Raw genomic sequence first — 23500 nt, forward strand, 5'->3', positions numbered from 1 at the left:
GGGAGCTATAGCTATATCTGAACCGATTTGGATCAAATTTGGCATACTTATTTTTAGACCTAATTTGGGTGTATAAGCAAAATTCCATACTATTCTGGCTGATATTTCACGTTTGGTGCACAATAAAAGCAAATCGGACGAAGATATGTATGGGAGCTATATCTAAATTTTGACCGATTATCTCCAATTTCAATAGGGCTCGTCTTTGGGCCAAGCAAATGATCTATGCAAATTTTTATCTGGATCGGGCAATAAATGCGACCTGTACTTTGTTTACAAAAATACATGGACAGACGGACGGACGGACGGACATGCATAAATCGACTCAGAATGTGATTCTATGCAGATCATCAAAAGGAACTATGTGTCTATCTCGTTTCCTTTTGCCTGTTACAAACAAATGCACAAAGACATAATACCCTGATAATACTTGTGGTGTAGGGTATAAAAACCTTAAAGACCTGAAGTCCCTTACATAGAATGTCTTAGGGTCCCCTATGATGAGTATTGGAATACCTTTTATGATTTATGGAGAAAACATTGAGATACTTTATGGGGAAGACCTTCTGTGTCATACTTTATGGGGAAGACCTTGAAAACTTCTTTGTCGTTGACTTAAAGATTAAAATGTTCACTAAGAAATTGTTTTGGTAAAAAATGTGTATCGGAATTTTCCGAGAGGGTCATTAAACATGTGTGGTTATTACCTAAACACTTATCACAACCAACATCATTATATTGGACTTTTGCCACTCTTTCTCCTCAATATTTCTTTTCCACCATTTCTCTGAAGTTCCCTATACCTCGCCCCGAAAATTAATTGCAATAACCATAAAATCTCGAATCGAAAAAAAGTAAATAAAAATCTATTGGAATCCATAATAAAATAAGCAAATAAATTACAAAGTCTCAAACAAATAAGGCAATAAAATTCAAATTAATTTACATTAAAGTCATTAATTATGACATCGTTGTGTTCGATCGAAAGCGAAATGGAATAATAAAAATTAACAATAAATAAAAAACAATAAAAAAACGACTTACCAATATTTGTTTCATTCGCCGGCAAAGTAAGTGGTGTCACAATTTCTGGAGCTGCGGTTGATATGGACAATGGCGAAGATGCTGTCGATACTGCCGATAAAGTCAATGGTAATGGCAATGATGATGATGATGACGTCGCATTTTCTGTGAATATTGCTGATGCTGATGTTACTGTTGTTGTTGTTGTTGTTGCATTTACCACTGTTGCTGCTCCAGCTACATAGCTCCGAGCACCAACAACAGCAATCATAAATACCAACAGCAATAAATCTTTGCCACTGATCATTTTACCAACTGACATCCAGCCATTGACGGCAACGTCGACGACACCATTGTTGGTCGTAGACAAATACTTAAGGCAGCGTTTTGGTTTGCAATGATTCCGCTTTATCACAGCCATGCTGACATAATTAAACGATCGAAGTCAGATAAAAACAAGAAGAGCGAAAAAAAACGCAAAACAAAGGAAACAAGCGGCAAATGTCTGTGTCAGAAAATTAAAAGGCAGACGCGCACAAAAAAGAAAAAAAAAACAGGTGCTGGAAGTAAAATAAAAAAACACACACACACAAACGAACACATTAATTAACATGTCTTGAAAAATTGCAAGCGATTTGAGTTAATATGGGTATGAGGAATTTTGAATAAAGAAAAAATCCCAATTATTAGAACAATATTTATTTTGTGGTTAATTTAGTCACGTACACACAATTGGATTTTAAAACAAATATAAATCATTGTGTTCGAATATTGGGTCATAAATGTAGAAATATATTTAAGTTGTATTTTTATAATTTCTAATCGAATATTCTACAACAATAGCTATATCTACTTAAATTTTCATATTGACATTAAATTTATATTTCATATTTTGGACCCTAAACAGCAAAATTTTATAAATGGTATAATACAAAATATAGGTCCTCATTGCTATCAATAACCAGTATAGAAAGTACTAAAGTCGGGCGGGGCCGAATTTATGATACCCTACACCACTTTGCTCCATATGACAATTAAAAGTTTCTATGGGAGAATTCAATCATACACCCTATAATTATAATTTAAAATTCAAAGGATTAAATATGCCGAAGCATTTGTATCTTTTAAATTCGGACTTATATTGCCCATTTGGTGCGAAATTAATTTGAAATCAGATCAAGATATATATGGGACCTATATTCAAATCTGAACCGATCTCGATAAAATTTGCAAAGATATTTCTGAGCTGTATTTAATATATTTCCCTGAATATCGTTGTTACGGAGTGCATATTACGGCTGTGGGTAACAAATATAACAAATCGGATGAACAATATATATGGGAGCCAGAGCTATATCTGAACCGATCTTCACCAAATTTGGCATACTTATTTTCAGGCCTAATTCCATCCCATTTGGGCAAATATTAGACGTTTGGGGCACAATAAAAGGCAAATCGGACGAAGATATATATGGGAGCTATATCTAAATTTTTACCGATTATCTCCAATTTCAATAGGGTTCGTCTTTGGGCCAAACAAATGTTGTTTGGAAAATTTCATCTCAATCGGATAATAAATGCGACCTGCATGTTGATAACAAAAATACATGGACAGACGGACGGACGGACAGACGGACTGACATGCATAAATCAACTCAGAAATTGATTCTATGCAGATCATCAAAAGGAACTATGGGTCTATCTCGTTTCCTTTTGCCTGTTACAAACAAATGCACAAAGACATAATACCCTGACCCCCTTGTGGTGTAGGGTATAAAGATGAGATGTTCCAAGTCTGGAATGGAATCGGATGTTATTTTCGCGTTTTGCGAATTTAAAGGATATTCAAAAATTCAGGAGGAGGAGAGTGGACCGATATATTCTATCTTCACACCAGACCTTGGGTTAGTAAAATTATTGTGACGTATAATTTAAAGTGAATCGGACTCATACTGCTGTAGGGCATTTGTTTGAATCACGAAGAAGGAAGCGAGGTAGACCTATAGTTACATTGATGACCATCATAGAGTCTCTTTCTGAGTCGATTTATGCATATCAGTCAGCCCGTCAACATCCAACTGAATTCATACTAGAAACAAGTATTTCAAATTTGTAGAAAATCGGTCCAAATATAGCTAAAGCCCCCTGTATATATGTTTCAACCGATTTTGGGTTTTAAGACCCTTATATACGTAATGTGCACTCCATAACAACAGTCTTTGATACCAGATATCAAATATTATCGAAATCGGTTAAGATTTCTATATAGCTTCGATATATATCTACATTCGATTTTACGGTTATTGATCACCATATATGTTATATCCGACAAAATTGAATAGATTTTTTCACATTCAACCGAATTTTTACCATTTCGTGAAACTCGGTCTGGTATATCAAGTGCTCCGATTAATTTTTTTTAATATAATCCTTATAGAAGTCATATCATGCACTATACAACAATGTTATTTGGATTATTATATAAGAGGATGGGGAATCTCTTTACAAATAGGTGTAAGTGGAAGTCCTTTTATCATTTAGCATAAAGGGTAATATACCATCTGACAAAGCCGTTAACCGTTTTTAGTAATGTCTGTAATTCGGTATTTTTCATTTGCAAAAAAACTAAAATTATCACATCACTTTTCGGTACAGCTTCCATATAAGGTTATCAGTCGAGGAGGTTTGGTATATTTAAGGGTTTAACGACATTTTCCTCTGGGTCCAATGACAGGTGTAGTTCCCAAAGAAACTCGCCCGGATTCAGATACTGTTATTTTAAACTTGTTTTTGCCCAAGATATAGCATAAAATGGTTTATTGATGGTTTATTTAATGTTTGTATTTTGGTTTAAATTCCAATACCATAATTAACCAAATATCGTTAATCGTTCATATTTTTTGACATGTTGTGATTTATATATTCCACATGCCCTCCACCACCCTCTGTGTGGAATATTTTTTTTTTTTGTTGAAATTCATTCATTTTGAAACCATTTAACATAAATACTACCTTATTTGTCCGCTGGCTTATTAATTATCATCATAATAAACATCAATAATGACAACTATTAATTTAAAATATTTAACAAAAACAATATTGTCATTTTGAGTATGCTGCCGGTTTTGTTTATTTATTTTTTGTTTGTTAACATTCCTCCGATGTTCGATGACGATGAAGTTGTTTTGTATTAAATTAATTTGTGACAAATTTAAAAGCTTGTTCGAGGGTTGTTTGTTTATATTTTGGATGATTATAATTGGGTCAGTTTTGAATTCGGTGGATTTTGATGGGGGGTATTCATTATAAAAGAGTTGTTTTCCACAAAATTAAAAAAAAACAACGTTATTTATAAACTTCCCCAGCAGAAATTCCGTCATATTTATTGGATTTTTTAAAAGAAAGAAAACCTATTTTTATATATTTTTCTCTACAGCTGCATAACATTGAATGGCCATTGTCTTTTGTGTTGACATTGACATGGAAAATGTTTGCAGATATATTCTTTTTTTAATTTCCACTCTCCCACACACAAACAACATTTGTTCAAACAGTTCAATACCAAGCCATAAGTTTCTTTGATATATCACCTGCCATTATTACGCCACCGCATGCATATTCATATATGCGAATATTTTAAAGTTTGCTACACTTTTTGTTTTAAGTCATTTCATGGAATTTCCTAAACTTATCGATTATAATAAATATTTCATTTTTATCGCTACCAAAATCAACCTCACGAATATGATCGAAATTCATAAAATATGGGTTTTCACGAATATCCCCAGTCCGGAGTCAATGATTGTCGGAGTGTGATTGAACAGTAATTGATATTGTTGTTTCGGGCGGATGCATTTTTTGAATATTAATTATGACACGTTTTTGCTTTTAATTTTTCTTAACAGATCTTTGTGAAAAAAAAATTAAAAAAAAAAAAATAATAAACGAAACGAAACGTGATATTTGTTTGTTTAAATCAAAGTATATTTCTTATTTTGAAGAAATATGAGGGAATTAAACAAATAAATTTGGATTAGCTAGACTTAACTATTTAATTAGGATACCTAACAATTTTGTTTGAATAAATAAATTCTTAGTCCAAGACCACAAATAGTTACAGGGAAAATCCAGTAGATTGTGAAAGTAGAGTTGAAAACAGAAGACGCGTGTATTAACATTTTAAAAGTTTCCTCTTCCACATTTTTTTTATACCCTATAACACTATGTGTTGGGGGTATTATAAGTTTGATTGGGCCAAAAATTATGTAACACCTCGAAATATTGGTTTCCCACATAGGAAAGTATATATGGATCTTCCTAGCTCGCCGAGATGAGGCGATCTAGCTATGTATGTCTGTCCATGTTAATTTGCAATCAAGCTACAGGTCGCAATTATGACCCGATCCTCACGAAATTGAAATTGAGGTGGGGTTATGGTCAGAATAGAACCCTATTGTTTTTGGAGATGATCGCATGATATTTAGGGGTTGAAATGGACCAAAAACAGAAAAATTTTTTGATTTTGTAGTTGCTGTATAGGTCACAATTATGAACCAATCGACGCGAAAATTTATATGGTGTTAGAGTTTAGGAGTGGGCAGAAACCTACCAATTTGGGCGGCCATCGGACAATAATTAGCGGGTAAAATGACCCTAACTTTTATGTAAGAAAATAGAAAACTTCCCACTAAACCGCGAATATTTTCAACCCCAGCCAAATCACAAATACATTAAAAGATCACTTCTGACCATTACAGTGATGCTAATAGCCAATAAATCGGATATATAGCAAATTAGGTACAATATATATGTAAAATAATTGATCTTATTTATTCTGCTTATAAGTAAAGAACCGCTGGGCCGATTTTCACAATTCCCATCAATTCGGAATGGTCTTTTGCCAGAAAAGCAGAAAATCGCGGTAAAATATACCAATAAAAAAGTGAATATTCTTTGTTCCATTTTTTTCAATTCTTGTCATATTTTTTATCGCATGCGATTTTTTCAATTTGACTTACAATTTTGAATTGTAAATTTTCTAAATGTTTACACCTATCAACACTACGTTTTGAGGGTATTACATGTATGTCGCAATTATCGTCCGATCCTCACGAAATTTGGCATGGGAGATGTACATTTAGAGGTGCAAATAGACTAAAAAAAATGATTTTTTCTAATTTCTAGTCGCTCTATAAGCCACAGTTGAAACTAATCGACACGGAATTTCGCATCGGAAGAGAGTTAAGAACAGGGAAGAAGTCTAGCATTTTGGATGATTACATTTAGCTGTAAAATGGACCACAACTTTCAGAAATTTTGCCAAATTCTCCGGGCCAAAAAACTAAGGGTAACCTCTGGGCGGGGCTCTTTGACATTATTTCAAAAACGAAATCTTCCAAAATGGATTTGGATATATGGGCATTTTGAATATATTGTAGTGTTGTAGGGTATCACATGGTCGGCCCCGCACGACTATAGCCTTTGCTTACTTGTTAAATTATGTAATTAAGTTTCTATACCCTACAACACTATGTGTTTCATTCACACTAAGTGTTTCATTCACTTTTATTTAACACAAATGTTAGGGTCTGTTTAGCTCACTAAATACTACCCGATGACCATAAAAATTGGAAGACTTCTGCCCAGCCCTAAGCTCTAGCCCCGTGCTAACTTCCGCATCGATTGGTCTATAATTGTGTCCTATAGAGCAACAGTAAAATGAGGAAAATTTTCGTCCAGTTTTCGGTCCATTTCAACCCCTAAATATTACGCGATCATCTCGAAAAGAAATAGGGTTCTATTCTGACCTTAACCCCATCTCCATTTTCAATTTCGTGAAGATCGGGCCATAATTGCGACCTTTAGAGTGATTAGAAATTAACATGGACAGACGGACGGGCGGATATACATAGCTAGATCGACTCAGCCCGGCGAGATAGGAAGATTCATAATTACATAATTTTTGGCCCAATCGAACTTACAATACACCCAACACATAGTGGTGTAGGGTATAATAATCATTTTGCAATAATAAATCTATTGGAGATATATTTCTTTAATTTCTTTTTCTTTTATTTTCCGTAATGGTGGGGGTTATGAAAAAATTTTTTCATTGGTGTTGCAAGTTAGATATCTCTCAATGTTCGGTATATTCGTTATTTTAGTCAGTTTTTTTCAGCGGAACCTATTTATATTGCTACTTGAAGCTTGCAATTGATAACGATGTCTGTAGCAGAAGAATTTCTAGAAGACATACTATGCGTTGCCAATTTTTATTGAAGGGTTATTGTAGTACTTTTATACATTTGAAACCTTTTAAAGGCCGTGTAACAATCGAAAACATTCAAAACTTTTCTTGTCAAAGAAAACTTTTTGACGAAAACCTCTAAGCATAGAAAACAGGGCCTTCACTCTTAGAAAATGCTTGTATACATTTTCTAGAGACAGAAAACCTCTTCAAAGTCGTCTTTACATGGAGATATTTGTACAGGTTTCTATGTCAATATTACATATTAATCCATTACAAGTCATCTCTATTTTGCAGGCAATTTTAAGATAGGTCTTTTATATAGAAAAACAACTACCTTCCTCACAAAAAACAAGTAGCACCAGTAGTCGTACTGGCACAAATTATTTAAAGGAAATCAATAAGACACTACTTGTTGTGGCATAATTCATAATGTCATTATTGCTTACAGTTCGCAATCAGCAGTTAGTCGTAAGTCGTGGCACAAGCACTTCATGCTTAGATAACGGATATAAATCAATTTCCTTTTCCTAGAAATGTCCAAATTACACACTCAACGTAAACAATAACAAAGACATTTCAGTAAATGCTGAAGTTATGAATTCCCTCAAGGCGTGTACATAAATACACATATAAACATATACGTGTATATACACATACATACACATTTATGTAAACGATCAAAGAAAGTATGTGCTTGCAATAGCGTTTTAAAAACGATTAAACGGATCATTTTATGGAGCTATGAAGTGAACCCGGAAAGTATCAACTCAACACACCACTGCTGATATCACTGTAACTGAAACCTTAGCCAATGGTCAATCCACACACACCAACATACAGCACATAACAACTGACAATCATGACAATAACAATAAAAATAATAATAACAACGAAAAAATTAATAAAAAAACAAGTAAGCAAAGGCTATAGCCGTGCGCCGGCGACCATGTGATACCCTACAACGCTACAATATGTTCGAAATCCACTTATATCCAAATCCATTTTGGAAGATTTCTTTTTTCAAAAATAATGTCAAAGAGCCCTGCCTAGAGGTTACCCTTAGTTTTTTAACCCGAAGAATTTGGCCAATATTTACGCACTCCGTAGTGTTGTTAAGTATTCAAAACAAATTTCACACGAAAGTTTTACATCTAAATATAATCCAATGGTCATCCAAAATGCTGGAGTACCCTGTTCTTAACTCTCTTCTGATGCGAATTTCCGTGTCGATTAGATTACAATTGTGGTATAGTGGCTCTATAAAAATTAGAAAAAAAATTAATTTTTTTTCGACCATTTGCACCTCTAAATTTACATCTTAGGAACCTTTGGCTTTAATTCTGACCCTAACCCTACTCCCATGCAAAATTTCGTGAGGATCGGACGATAATTGGGCATGCATATAATACCCTCAAAACGTTGTGTTGGGGGGTGTAAACATTTAGAAAATTTACAACTCAAAATTGTAAGTCAAATTGAAACAACCATTTGGAACGAATTTTGAAATTTTAAAAAAATAAAATCCTTAAAAAATTCTGTTAAATTTTAAAAATACCGAATATTGCCGTCTATACTACGTGTTTTGAATTAGCCATTACCATATTCAAATTCGAAGCTTGAAATAAACGGTGAATAATGTAGCTAAAATCATCAAAATATCGTATATTGGGAGGTACCATTATATCGGAGCTGTGCGAAGACCTGGACCTGCATAGACATTTTTCTGTCACAGACTATAGTTCCCATTATGAACTCTAAATACGTAATTTGAAACAATTCCAGTGAATATTGGCGTTAAAATCATCAACATACCGAATTTTGGGAGGTACCGTTATATGGGGGCTATACGAAGACGTGGACCTGCACAGACAATTTTCTGTCATAGGCTGTAGCATCCATTACGAATCTCAAATACCAAATTTGAAACAATTCCGGTGAATAATGTCGCTAATATCATCAAAATACCGAATATAGGGAGGTACCGTTATATGGGGGCCATACGAAGACGTGGACCTGCCCAGATAATTTTCTGTCATAGGCTGTAGTATCCATTTCGAACTTCAAATACTGAAGTTGAAACAATTCCGGTGAATAATGTCGCTAATATCATCAAAATACCGAATATAGGGAGGTACCGTTATATGGGGGCTATACGAATACGTGGACCTGCACAGACAATTTTCTGTCATAGGCTGTAGCATCCATTACGAATCTCAAATACCAAATTTGAAATAATTCCGGTAAATAATGTAGCTAAAATCATCAAAATACCGGATATCGGGGGGTCCCGTTATATCGGGACTATACAAGGACGTGGAACTGTACAGATAATTTTCTGTCATAGATTGTAGTATCCATTTCGAACTTCAAATACCAAAGTTAAAACAATTCTGGTGAATAATGTCGCTTAAATCGTCAAAATACCGAATATCGGGAGGTACCGTTATATGGGGGCTATTTGAAAACGTGATCCTACATGGTCCATTTACGAACTTAACCTGCCTACTGGAAAAATAAACACGTGTGCAAAATTTTAGCTTCTATCTCAATTCGTTCGAAAGATAGCGTGATTACAACAGACAGACACACAGACGGACTTGGCTAAATCGTTTTAGAATTTTACGCTGATCACTTTGTTGGGTCTAAGATGAATATTTCGATGAGTTACAAACGGAATGGCAAAATTAATATACCCTCCGTAGTATGGTGGAGGGTATACAAATAAAACAATTGTAAAACAACATTTAAATGATTCATTTATTCATTCATTTATTTGCCATTCAATTTGTTTAACATTAACATAAAATTGCATAATTTCAATTTGGTTATTTTGATAGCATTTTTGTTGCTGTTGCTGTCGCTATTGTTGTTGTTGTTGGCGGTGGAGATGGTGCTGGTGTTGATTTTAACGTTTGTTGTTATGTTAACATTTATTTGTTTACATTCAGTTCGGCGATAATGTTGTTGCTTTGCGTTGTGCGTTGTTTTATTTACATTGTTGCTATATAAATTGTTATTGTTGCTATTCACAATGTGTGTAGTAGTTTGTGGTCGTAGTTGCTGCTGTTGTTGTTGTTGGTTTTCATTAAAGATGCATTGTTATCACCGGCAATTATTACACGTTTCAACGTTTAAATGATACTTTAAAATCTGACATTCGCTTTGTGAATTTTAACACGCACTCGCCCATTCAATTCGATCGCCGTGGGTATAAGTGTGTTCGTGAATGAGTAAAACACGATTAACTCCAGCGAAGCGATTAATTGATGAGATAAAAAATCAATTTAAAAGAAGTTAAAAAGTATCCGTCGGGTTTGCCCACAGATGTATTCCCTCAGCCAATCTTCGATTATTTAAATATATTTTAACTTCTGTTATGATTATTTAAATTGTTGACTCTCTATGGAATCGGTTTCGAAAGAATATTGTCCATTTTGTATCGGACCTAAATAAATATGATAAAAACATTGCGACGTGGCAGGTTTGCACTATATAGGTTACTTCCTTCACTTTATATGAGATATGTAAAAATTTTTAGAAAATATTTAAATGTGCGTGAGGTACCAGATATCGTTGATCGAAGTACTCCATTTTTATACCCTACAATACTATGTGTTGCGGGTATTATAAGTTTGATTGGGCCAAAAATTATGTAACACCTCGAAATATTGTTTTCCCACATAGGAAAGTATATATGGATCTTCCTATCTCGCCGAGCTGGGTCGATCTAGTTATGTATGTCCGTCCGTCCGTCTGTCGATGTTAATTTGTAATCACTCTACAGGTCGCAATTATGGCCTGATCTTCACGAAATTTAGAATGGAGGTGGGGCTAGGGTCAGAAAAGAGATGATCGCATAATATTTAGAGGTTGAAATGGAGCAAAAACTGAAAAATTTCCTGATTTTACAGTTGCTCTACAGGTCACAATTATAGACCAATCGAAGCGGAAGTTAGCATGAGGCTAGAGCTTAGGGCTGGCCAGAAGCCTTCCAATTTTGTGTTAAATAAAATTCCAATTTTCCATTAAATCGCGAATATTTTTAATCCCGGCGAAATCACCAGTAGACGAACAGGTCAATTCTGACCGTTACATAGATGCCGATAGTAAATATATCGGATATATATAGCGAAATATATAGAATGTGTATATACAAAGGAAGGGGATGTTAGTTAGAATGTCTATATCTCAAGAATGGCTGGACCGATTTTAACAAATTTTGTCCATTCAGAATGCCCTCTTGACATAAAAGTATAAAATCTGAAAAAATCGCAGAATAAAATCTCAATAATGATGATAATATAGTTTTTTTGTAGCATTTTGTGACATTTTTTATTTTTTCATATTTTTTATCAAATGCGATTTTTTCAATTTGACTTATAATATTTTGTAATATTTTTTACCTTACAACAAAGGTTAGGTATATTATAAAAAAAAAATTCACAAGTGTAGGGTTGGGCTCAGAAGGGCTAGGCCTATTGTTTTTAAAGATGTCCGCAATATATTTGGGGGGTTGAAATGGACCAGCAACTAAAAATTTTCCTGATTTTGAAGCCGTTATAAAGGTCACAAATAGAAACCATAGGACACGAAAACTCGCATAAGGTTAGAGTTTAGGACAGCGGGTAGAATGGAGCACTAATTTTGTGTGAAAAAATACCAGGCGATATCCGAAATACACAAAAGGCGAACTTGTGGCTTTTTTATGCTGATTTCGTTGACGAATATAGCTAAATATCGTAGACAATTAAATCATATAGATGAGTCTAAATTTGGAGATACAGAGGGGCTTCTTGCTTTTGGAGATGATTGCAAAATATTTAGGTGTTCAAATTAACCAAAAACAGAAATGTTTTTCCGATCACGCAATTGAAGCCAATCGACACGCCTGTGAAGAGAGTTAAGGACAGGGAAAAATTCTAGAATTTTGGATGACCATTGGATTATATTTAGCTGTAAAATGGACCACAACAACTAACAGTCCGACGGAGTGCATAAATATCGGGCAAATGTCCTTGGTCAAAATCCTAATTTCAAAGGCGAAATCTTCCAATATGGATTTGGATATAAGGGGGCTTCTAACATATTGTAGTGTTATAGGGTATAACATAGTCGGCCCCGCACGACTATAGCCTTTGCTTGCTAGTTATACTATATCATCAGCATAAAATTCTAAGTTGATTTAACTATGTCCGCCATTATTTCTCTTCGTCTTTCTGTCTATCTGTCTGTTGAAATCACGATACAGCCCACATTATGTTTCGTAGAGCTCCAAAATTTGGCACAACAATTTGTATTGTGTCTAGGATGGTTGGTATTGAAAATGAGATATATCGGTTCACGTTTTGGTATTGTCCCCATATAACGATATTCGGTATTTTGATGATTATTGTCACATTTTTTACGGATTTGTCTGAAAATTAGTATTTGTAGGTCATAATGGGTCCTAGTTCGTGTGGCGAAACATTGTATGTATAGGTCCACGTTTTGGTATAGCCCCCATATTACGGTACCTCCCGATATTCGGTATGTTGATGATTTTTGCCATATTTTTCCACGAAGTTGTCTAAAAGTTGGTACTTGTTGGTGATAATGGATTATACCTCCGTTGGCGAAACATTGCATGTACAGGTCCACGTTATGGTAGAGCCCCCATATACTCCCTATATTGGGTATTTTGATGATTTTCACGGATTTGTCTGAAAATTCGAAAATTCGTGTGGCGAAACATTGTATGTATAGGTCCACGCTTTGATATAGCCCCCATATAGCGGAATCTCCCGATATGCGGTATTTAGATGGTTTTTGTCACATTTTTTTACGGATATATTTGTCATAATAGGTTCTAGCTCCGTTGGCGAAACATTGATTGTATAGGTCGACGTTTTTGTATAGCCCAATACAGCGGTATCTCCCAATATTCGGTATTTTGATGATTTTTTGCCACATTTTCCCACGAATATGTCTAAAAATTGGTATTTGTGGGTCATAATTGGTTCTTATGTTTCCACTATCCTAAGGTGGAAGGTATTAAAAGTTCGGCCAGACCGAACTTAATGTTTTTTACTTGTTTTGGATAGATTTTTATACCCTACAACACTATGTGTTGGGGGTATTATAAGTTTGATTGGGCCAAAAATTATGTAACACCTCGAAATATTGATTTCCCACATAGGAAAGTATATATGGATCTTCCTAGCTCGCCGAGCTGAGTCGATCTAGCTATGTATGTCCGTCCGTCCGTCTGTCCGTCTGTCCACGTTAATTTGTAATCACTCTACAGGTCGCAATTATGGTAAAATGGACGTGGGGCTAGGGTCAGAATAGAACCCTATTTCTTTTGGTGATGATCGCATAATATTTAGGGGTTGAAATGGACCAAAAACTGAAAAAATTCCTGATTTTGCACTTGCTCTACAGGTCGCAATTATAGACCAATCGACGCGGAATTTCGCATGTAGCTAGAGTTTAGGGCTGACAAGAAGCCTACACATTTGGGTGGTCATCGGATAATATTTAGCGGGTAAAATAGACCATATATTTTTTGTTGAAAAAAATTCAAAATTTTTCATTAAACCGTGAATATTTTAAATCTCGGCAAAATCACAAAGCCATGACAAGGTTACTTCTGATCTTTACATTGATGTTAACATCCAACAAAACGGATATATAGCAAAATATGTGCGATATATATGTTTATCAAAGAAGATATGCTTGAAAAATCTCTTATATGTCGAGAACGGCTGAACTGATTTCGACAGTTCTCATTAATTCAGAATGGCCTCTTGGCAGGAAAGAAAAAACGTCTAAAAAATCGCATACAAATATATCTCTAAAGATGAAAATATTGATTTTGTAAAATTTTCTCATATTTTTTCAATTTTGTCATATTTTTGGCATATTTTCATTTTGAATTAAACATTTGGTAATATTTCTACAGCTAACAAAACTAAGTAGTTAGAATATCAAGATATCATATACAGATCGCATTTATGGCCCGATCCTTACGAAATTTTGCATGGAGATAAGATGAGGGTCAGAATAAAAGCCTATTCTTTTTGGAGATGACCGCCATATATTTAGGGGTTGAAATGGACCACAAAACTGCAAAATTGTCAGCAGGTCGTAATTATGGGGGTTACCGGACATTGCAAAAGCCATGCAGTTTTGGATGGCCATCCAAAAATATTCAATGTGTTAAATAGTTTGCCAACTTTTGTAGACAAAATACCAAAATGTCCATTCCAGTGACTTTTTGGAGAATTCACAAATACAGGAAAGACGCACTTCTGACTATTTCGTTAAGGCTGATTTCGTGGAAGAATATAGTCAAATGTCTGTATCTCATATAGATGCGTTTCAGTCAAAAACCAATAATAAATGTTAATCTTTTGCCACTTCTGAGAGATTATAGGTCTTTGGGAAATATTGGTTCCAGATCTAGGAAGACCATTTACGTGCAACATATACCAATAAATTGGAAATGAGCAAATTAGTATAAGTTGCTATTATTCGAAAATTAAAGAACGAAACCTGATGGTTTCTTTTATTATATGTCACAATACCTTGTGGAATTCTTTCGAGTATCTCGCCTATATAAACTGTATCGTTTATTATAGTGTTGTAGGGTATTCAACGGTCGGCCCCGCTCGAGTGTAGCCTTTGCTTACTTGTTTATATATATATATGCCTTCCATTATCAAATCTTGTTTTTTTTTTCTTGAATGCAAAATATCTCTTGCGTAGCCATTGTCAAGATGACTTTGAACCTGTGTTATGTAAATATCATAGGTGATAAGCCCCAATTAAACATATACAACAATAACACATACTGCATAAATTTGAGACATAGAATATTTTCTGTTTAGAATTTTACTATCTTTTGTTTATTTTAATTCAAGGTTGAAAATGTAGATAGAGTAAACATAGTTCAGAATATTATCCCACATTTATGAATTTATTACAATTCTTGTGGGAATTAAAACCAGCATGACATTATCACGGGACAATATTTGAAAACAAAATTATTAAGATATTAACTCTCACACGTTTTTTTCTTCTTTTTTTTTGTTTTGCTAACGATATACGAATTATATCGATAATAAGCGGAGACAATGAAAACGAGTTTTATCGTTTGCGCTATATAAACCAAAATTCAAAATTATAAAATAATTTATGTCTGGATGTTGGGTGGTGTTGTTAATGTCAATTTTTATTGTCCCCAAAGTGTGAAGAAGAAATATGGGATTTTTTGGCGGTTTATTGTTGTGGTTTTGGTTTGTTTTTCTTTGCTCATGTCATTGTTGTCAGACACGAATAGAAGACACATTGACTTCAAGACGAAATTTAATTCTATTCATTGGAACAATGACAAACATTTGTTTTTTTTTTGTTTTTGGAACAAATAGAATGCAAATTGTTTTGTGGATTTTTTAAGTTTTTAATCTAAATTCGATACAGGTTCTCATAATAGCATTTTAAAATTGTTTTTTTTAATTTAAGACATGCGCTTTCCTCAAAAAAAAAAAAAAAAAAAAAAAAAAATCGAAAATGCAGTGTTAAATCTTTTGGGCCAAACAATTTATGAAGAACAAGAGTAGTGCGTTGCAACATCTAATTTCGCAACAGATAACAAAGTTACGTGCCTTGAAACACGTTTTTGTTTTGCTTCAAGGCAGTTCTAACCATTTCTGTAGCAGCGCTCTAAGTATATTGCCATTTAGCAACCTGTTGCTAAGTAAATGCAATTTACCTCTTATATGGTCTGTAGACAATTTGCCAAAGACCGGTGCGTAAGGCTTAGAACAAGCTTTGCTATTCATAAACTGTCAATGGCCTACAGAACTAGTTAGAGCTGCTAATTAAATAACTTGAAATTGAAGTCATTGGAGGTGGTAATATGAAAATGAGAAATAAAGGGATTAGCGGCAAAAATATGAAAGCAAAAATGTTTGAAAGTAGAGAGTCCTTGAAAAAATCTGAAAACAGAAAGTCCATGAAAAGATAATCCTTGAATTAGAGGTCCAGGAAATTAGGAAGATTATTTTTAAAAATTCACGATTTATGTATAGAATAAAGTTATTGAAAATTCCTAACGAAATCCAAATATTGAATTTGAGGTAATTCCATGATGGGGTTATAGGCAAACGTAGACCCACGTAAACAGTATTCTGCCACTGGACGTAAATACTACTATACGTAGTTCTCTGCCAAAGGAATCCATTATGAACTCTTAAAAAAATCTGAGGCTCACCGTTATATAGAGGACATTGGAAAACGTGGACCTATAAATATTCGGACACAGGAAATTGAACTCATTATGAAGTCCAAATACTGAATGTTTAATTATTCCCTTGGAAAACGTCGGTAAAATAGTCAAAATACCGAATATCGGGTGGTATAATTACAGTAGGGCTATACGAAAAAGTTGACCTGTATAGACAATGTTCTGCCATAGGAAAAATAATCCATTATGATCTCTTAATTCCAGATTTTAAACTATCGTGTTAGAAAGTGTGGCTATAATCTTCAAATTACCGAACATGGGCAGGTACCATTATATGGAGCTATTGAAAAACGTGGACTTATATAGATAATATTCTGCCACAGGGTGTGGAACTTGTTATGAAGTCTAAAATGAACTCCCTTAGTTCCCTTAGAAAGTGTAGCTGAAATTATCAAAATAGTGAATATCAGGAGGTACAATTATCTGAAGGCTATACTGAAACCTAGACCAGTATAAACAATAGAGTAGTTAAAGAAAGCGGGACATTAGAAGCTGTGGTTAAAATCTTTAAAAATACCAAATATGGGGAGGTACAATTATATGGGGGGTATATGAAAATTTTGACCGTTATAGCTCATCTTCGAGCTTGACTCTTGCGGACAAAAGGCAACTCAATGCAAAATTTTATCTTGCTATCACATTCCGTTTGAAATCTAAAGCGATTACAAAAGACGGATGGACGAACAGGGTTAAATCGAATCTTAGAATTTTACGCTGATCACGAAAATTTATTCGAAATTTTTGGGTCTAAATAAACATTGATTCTAGCAATTTTTTTTAAATCTCAGAATAAACCATATATTATTTTTATAATTACAAAAAATAATAAAAATATGTCTAACTTTTGCTGGAGGATTTATAAAATGACAGCCTCTGATTTTAGTTATTGTATCAAGTGATCAAACTCCCAAAGAAGGAAAATATATAGTTTTGACAACATACAAAGGGGTCCCTATAATTTGAGATATATTTCACAATATTTAGGATAGAGCATTGAAATTTGACAGAGATCCTTCGATTACATTTGGAATCATTGGTACAGAAATTGGGTCATAACGATTCACTTTTTGGAATAGCCCCTGTAAGGATAACTCCGATTTCAAAGAAAATCATCAAAATACCGAATATCAGGAGGTACCGTTATATACGAAGACGTGGACCTGCACAAGCAATTTTCTGTCTTAGGCTGCAGTATCCATTACGAACTTCAAATACCAAATTTGAAACAATTCCGGTGAATTGTGTCGCTAAAATCATCAAAGAACTGAATATCGGGAGGTACCGTTATATGGGGGCTATACGAAGACGTGGACCATTACCCTATGGGGGCTATACCAAAACGTGGATCTAAATGACTCATTTTTATTTTTTTTTTTCAAACATTTTTTTGTAAGGATAACAAACATAGATTTTTATTTTTTTTCTCAGATATACAGAGCCACAATCCTGGATTTTTGAAACACATGTTTTTAAGGCAGAAAAGAGTGTTGTTAAAGTTACTTGTTTTAAAGATATCCACAGCTATCCATGATACGGAAAGAGAATGAAAATTTCGGCCTGGCGAGACTTAATGCGTTTTACAAATTTTTGATTTATTTTAATAATAACCAACCGAAGATTTCTACAATATTTTTTTTTCAATGGTGTCCAAACGTTGTTTTCTTTAAAAAAATACGTTTTTCGAGAATATAAAAAATTGTATTTTTCATATAATTTTTTTCGAGGATATAAAAACGTGGGTTTTATTTTTTTTAAACATCCGCTGTTACAATCGTGCGTTTAAATAGATAAGTTTTGACTAAATTTTTAAGGACATAACAACTAAAACGTTAATTTTTTTTAATTCGTTTTTTTAGGGATATCAACAGCAGCAAATGTTGCTTTATTTAATAAGTATTTAAAAGACATACAAATTCTTAAACGTGGATTTATTAAAATAATTTTTTTCAAAGGTATAAAAGTCTTTAAACGTGGATTTATTTAAATTTTTTTTTTCAAAGGTATAAAAGTCCTTAAACGTGGATTTATTTAAATAGTTTTTTTTTTCAAAGGTATAAAAGTCCTTAAACGTGGATTTATTTAAATAGTTTTTTTTTTCAAAGGTATAAAAGTCCTTAAACGTGGATTTATTTAAATAGTTTTTTTTTTCAAAGGTATAAAAGTCCTTAAACAGCACCGAACTTGGTTTTAGTTAATACTTTTTTAAAAATATATAAAAACGTGGATTTTTGAATATTTTTCGCAGACATTTGTAAAGGATATGAACAACGCCAAACGTTGATTTTTAAAAATAGTTTTTTTTCCAGGATATCAACAGCACCGAAGGTGTATTTAATTAAATATTTTTAATAGATAAAAAAACGTGGATTTTTTAATATTTTTTACATAATCATGTCAAGGACATAACCAGCCTTAAACTTGGGTATATAAAATAATATGTTCAAGGATTTCAAAAGCCCCAAGTGTGAATTTCATTAAATGAATATATTTTCTATACAATTTTCAATAATTTTTGATTTTTTTTAAATATTTTATTAAGGATGTCGTGGGTTTTAAACTCTTGTTTTAATTTTTTAAATAACATTTTTTAGAGATATCTAAAGAAGATTTTTTAAAGAGTTTGTTTGTAAAGTTATCTTAACTTTTAAAATATTTCCGGAATATCTGAACTCGGATTTTTTTTAATAAAAATGTTGAAGGAAATTTAAAAGAGGACGACGAGAAGAATTTTTTCAATATTGTCCATTTAAACATCCGATTTTTATGATTTATATTTGTGAATTTTTAATCAAAAATTGTTTGCTCATAATACGAATTTCCAATCTTGAACCAATCTTGATGTAAAATTAAATGACGGACATTGCTAGGTGGACTTCAATTGTACGGAAACGGATTCTGTCCAAGGTGCAAATCGATGAGTGTCAAATAATTTAAACACTTGGTAGCCACAAGGACAATGACATTAAGGTTTATGTCAGTTCCAAGATTTCATATTAAAGAAAAGGAGTAAAATCATGATTCGAAAACAATGTCCTGAAATTCAACTCTATTTTTAAAATGCACATAAATCAGATCAGAACATATGACTTGCCAAAATAAAAGCAAAAATAATTTTGAAAAATAGGTGTTCGTTAATCCTAACATAAAATACGATTGCCAGATACATAGAAATCCATGGTCGACAAGTGAACTATATTTGATTGATATGGGTCAGTGGATTGAAAACTACTGATAAACCGAGTCACACCCATATTTAAAAAGATTTGGCATTATCACATAAAAGGTACTAATATTTTATAGAACTGTTAAACATTTTCGAATATTTCTTTGGAATTTCACAACATTTTTAAAAAATTACAAAAAAAAAAAAAAAAAAAAAAAAATAAACGACAAACGCCTCTTTTCGAGACGACCATTAAGTTAGCAATGCAATAAATCTTGAGGTTAGTTCTCCGTGTCCAAATAACAGGAAATGTGTGAAGGACATTAACATGCCTTCAAAGTGCGGCTTACCTTTTTGGGGATTTCCCTTTCGATGCAATTAAAAGCCAAGGTTATGGAACCCCTTTCAATGCTGTAGAACAATGTGAAGACATAAAATCAATGAGTTGCTTCTTTTTTTCCTCGATTACGTTATGAAGTTCCTGCTTTGTTTTAGACGTTTAATTAGACTATCATAAAATGCTTTTTTATATAAAGTCTGTTTTATTATTTTATCTTGATTTATTTAAGCAAATCTTTTGTTTGATGTTTCTTATCTTTGCGTTTATTTTAAATGACGTTTCAAATTTGTATATTTCTTTTAATTTATCTACCATGCACTTCAATAAAAATTAGCAAACCCGGCACTTTTAGTTGTACTACGTTTTATTAATTCAAAAAATTGTCTCTGTTTTCTTTTTTTTAATTGATATTTTTTGCTTTCGATTTCCGCAAAAAAATCCTTAAAATTTTAACTACCGCCGCAACCGTAACAAAAGATCCGTGCATTGACTTTGCCGTTTAACGTTCTGAACACGACTAAACGATCGCAAAGTTCCTTCACGGCTATATGAATGAACGAACCAAAACAGTTAATATCAAAGTGTTGTTGTTGTTGTTGTCGTTGTTGGTTGGTCTTCGTGTTTTGCCACTGCCGGACTGGCTTTTGGGTTTTGGCCCAATTCAAAGAAGTCAGCCGACAAGAGATCGTGCTGCTGTCTTGTACTGCTAACCGAGTAAGCGTAACAGAGTAACAGCACAAGAGCAATCAACCGCTTAATTCGACACTCGGGTCCACATAATCAAAATCGTGTTCGTAATGTAAACAAGTGGATGTAATGTTTTTTGTTTGGTTTTTATTTTGCATTTGGCTAACAGAATGGGAGAGGGTTTGGTTGGTTGTGATCGAGAGAGATTTTTGTTATTATAGCCGGTGATTTCAAATTTGTCGGGTTAGTGATGTCAATGAGTTGCATTTTATGAAAACGTTTTAATACCTTCAGTCATATGGCTAGAGAGGGTATGTATCATTTGTTACGACAAAAATGTGCCTAATCGAATTAACGGTTTTAGACCCTAAGTCTCTGTGGACCAAATCTATTTCAGAACATTTGGAATCGTTACATTAGGGTCTATACGACGACAGAGACCTGCATAGGTAACTTTTGTTACAAGCCATTACAATATTCAAATGCGAAACATAACAAAAAAAAAAACAGTAAAGAAAGTCTTAAAGTCGGTCGGGGCCGACTTTATGATATCCTACACCACTTTGCTAATTTAGTAGAGCTCCACATAACAATTAAAAGTTTTCTATGGGAGAATTCAATCATACACGCTATGATTATAATTATAGCTCAAAGTTCAAAGGACTAAATATGCCGAAGCATTTGTATCTTTTAAATTCGGACTTGTATTGCCCATTTGGTGCACAATTAATTTGAAATCGTATAAAAATATATATGGGAGCTATCCAAATCTGAATCGATCTCAAAAAATTTGGTAAAGATATTTTTTGAGCTGTATTTGATATAATATCCCAGAATATCGTTGTTACGGAGTGTAATTACGGTTGTGGGTAACAAATATAACGAATCGGTTGAACAATATATATGGAAGCTATAGCTATATCTGAACCGATCTTCACCAAATTTGACATAATAGATTCTAGACTCAATTCGGTCGTAAGTGCCAAATGCCATCCCATTTGGACAAATAATAGACGTTTTGTGCACAATAAAAGGTAAATCGGACGAAATTATATATGGGACCTATATCCAAATCTGAACAGATCTCGATAAAATTTAGCAAATGTATTTCTGAGCTGTATTTGATATATTTTCCCAAATATTGTTGTTACAGAGTGTCTATTACGGCTGCGGAGGACAAAAATAACAAATCGGATGAACAATATATATGGGAGCTATATCCAAATCTGAATCGATTTCGATCAAATTTGGCATACTTATTTTAAGGCCTAACTTGGTTGTAATGTGCAAAATTCCATTCTATTCGAGCTGATATTACACGTTTTGTGCACAATAAAAGGCAAATCGGACGAAGATATATATGAGAGCTATATGTAAATGTTGTCCGATTAACTCCAATTTTAATAGATTTCGTCCTTGGGTCAAAGAAATTATTTGTGCAATATTTCATCAGAATCGGGCAATAAATGCGACCTGTACTTTGTTTACAAAAATACATGGACAGAGAGACGGACGGACGGACGGATATGCATAAATCGACTCAGGATGTGATTCTATGCAGATCATCAAAAGGAACTATGGGTCTATCTCGTTTCCTTTTGCCTGTTACAAACAAATGCACAAATACATAATACCCTGACCACCTTATGGTGTAGGGTATAAAAATCGCATGCGATAAAAAATATGACAAAATAAAAAAACGTCACAAAATTCTAGAAAATCTATATTAGCATCATTATTGGCATCTTTCTATGCGACTTTTTTAAGATTTTATGCCAAGAGGGCATTCTGAAGTGACAAAATATGACGAAATCGGCCTAGCCATTTTTGAGATATAAGCATTCTGGCTAACATCCCTTTCCTTTATATATAAACATTGTATATATTTCGCTATATATATCCGATGTATTTACTATCGGCATCTACGTAACGGTCAGAATTGACCTCTTCGTCTATTTGTGATTTCGCCGAGATTAAAAATATTCGCGGTTTAATGGAAAGTTTGACTTTTATTTAACACACGAGTTATGGTCCATTTCGGTCACTAAATATTACGCGATGACCATTCAAATTGGAAGGCAACTGCCCAGCCCTAAGATTTATCCCCATGGTAACTTTCGCGTCGTTTGGTCTATAATTGCGACCTGTAGAGCAACTGCAAAATCATGAAATTTTTCAGTTTTTGGTCCATTTCAGCCCCTAAATATTATGCAATCAACTCCAAAAGAAATAGGGTTCTGACCATAACCCCACCTACGTTTTCAATTTCGTGAGGATCGGGCCATATGTAATTGCGACCTGTAGAGTGATTACATATTAACATGGACAGACGGACTGCAGGCATACATAGTTAGATCGACTCAGCTCGGCTAGATAGTAAGGTCCATATAGACTTTCCTATGTGGAAAACCAATATTTCGAGGTGTTACATAATTTTTGGCCCAATCAAACTTATAATACCCCCAACACATAGTGTTGTAGGGTATAAAAATTACATAGCACTTTGAAGATTAATTGACGGTATTTCGATTAATCTATTGTCTAATGTTTTATTTTTGAATTTATTATATTAAATCATATTTCTAGAAAAACATTTTTTTTATAAAAAAAGATAAATATTTTTCCTATTGTTGTCTTTAAAATGTCAACAGTGTTCAGATACGGAATTGGCCAACTTGCACTTTTCTTCGTTCGACTTCAACACACAATTTATTAATAAAATAATCATAAATCATCATCTGCATGTTTATT

General features: G+C 33.5%; 1 protein-coding gene across 1 annotated transcript in view; it reads right to left on the reverse strand.

Moving 5' to 3' along the window:
• Positions 1–20665, reverse strand: part of LOC101889463 (uncharacterized) — a 42004-nt gene extending 21339 nt beyond the window's left edge. The window contains exons 1-2 of the mRNA XM_005178067.4: positions 20073–20665; positions 1045–1583 (exon numbers count right to left, since the gene is read on the reverse strand). Coding sequence (XP_005178124.1) covers positions 1045–1444 — 400 coding nt within the window. The 5' untranslated portion in view covers positions 1445–1583; positions 20073–20665. The remainder of the gene's footprint in view (positions 1–1044; positions 1584–20072) is intronic.
• Between the last annotated feature and the right edge of the window lie 2835 nt (positions 20666–23500).

This window comes from Musca domestica, unplaced genomic scaffold (genome assembly GCF_030504385.1).
Source record: "Musca domestica strain aabys unplaced genomic scaffold, Musca_domestica.polishedcontigs.V.1.1 2, whole genome shotgun sequence".
NCBI lineage: Eukaryota > Metazoa > Arthropoda > Insecta > Diptera > Muscidae > Musca > Musca domestica.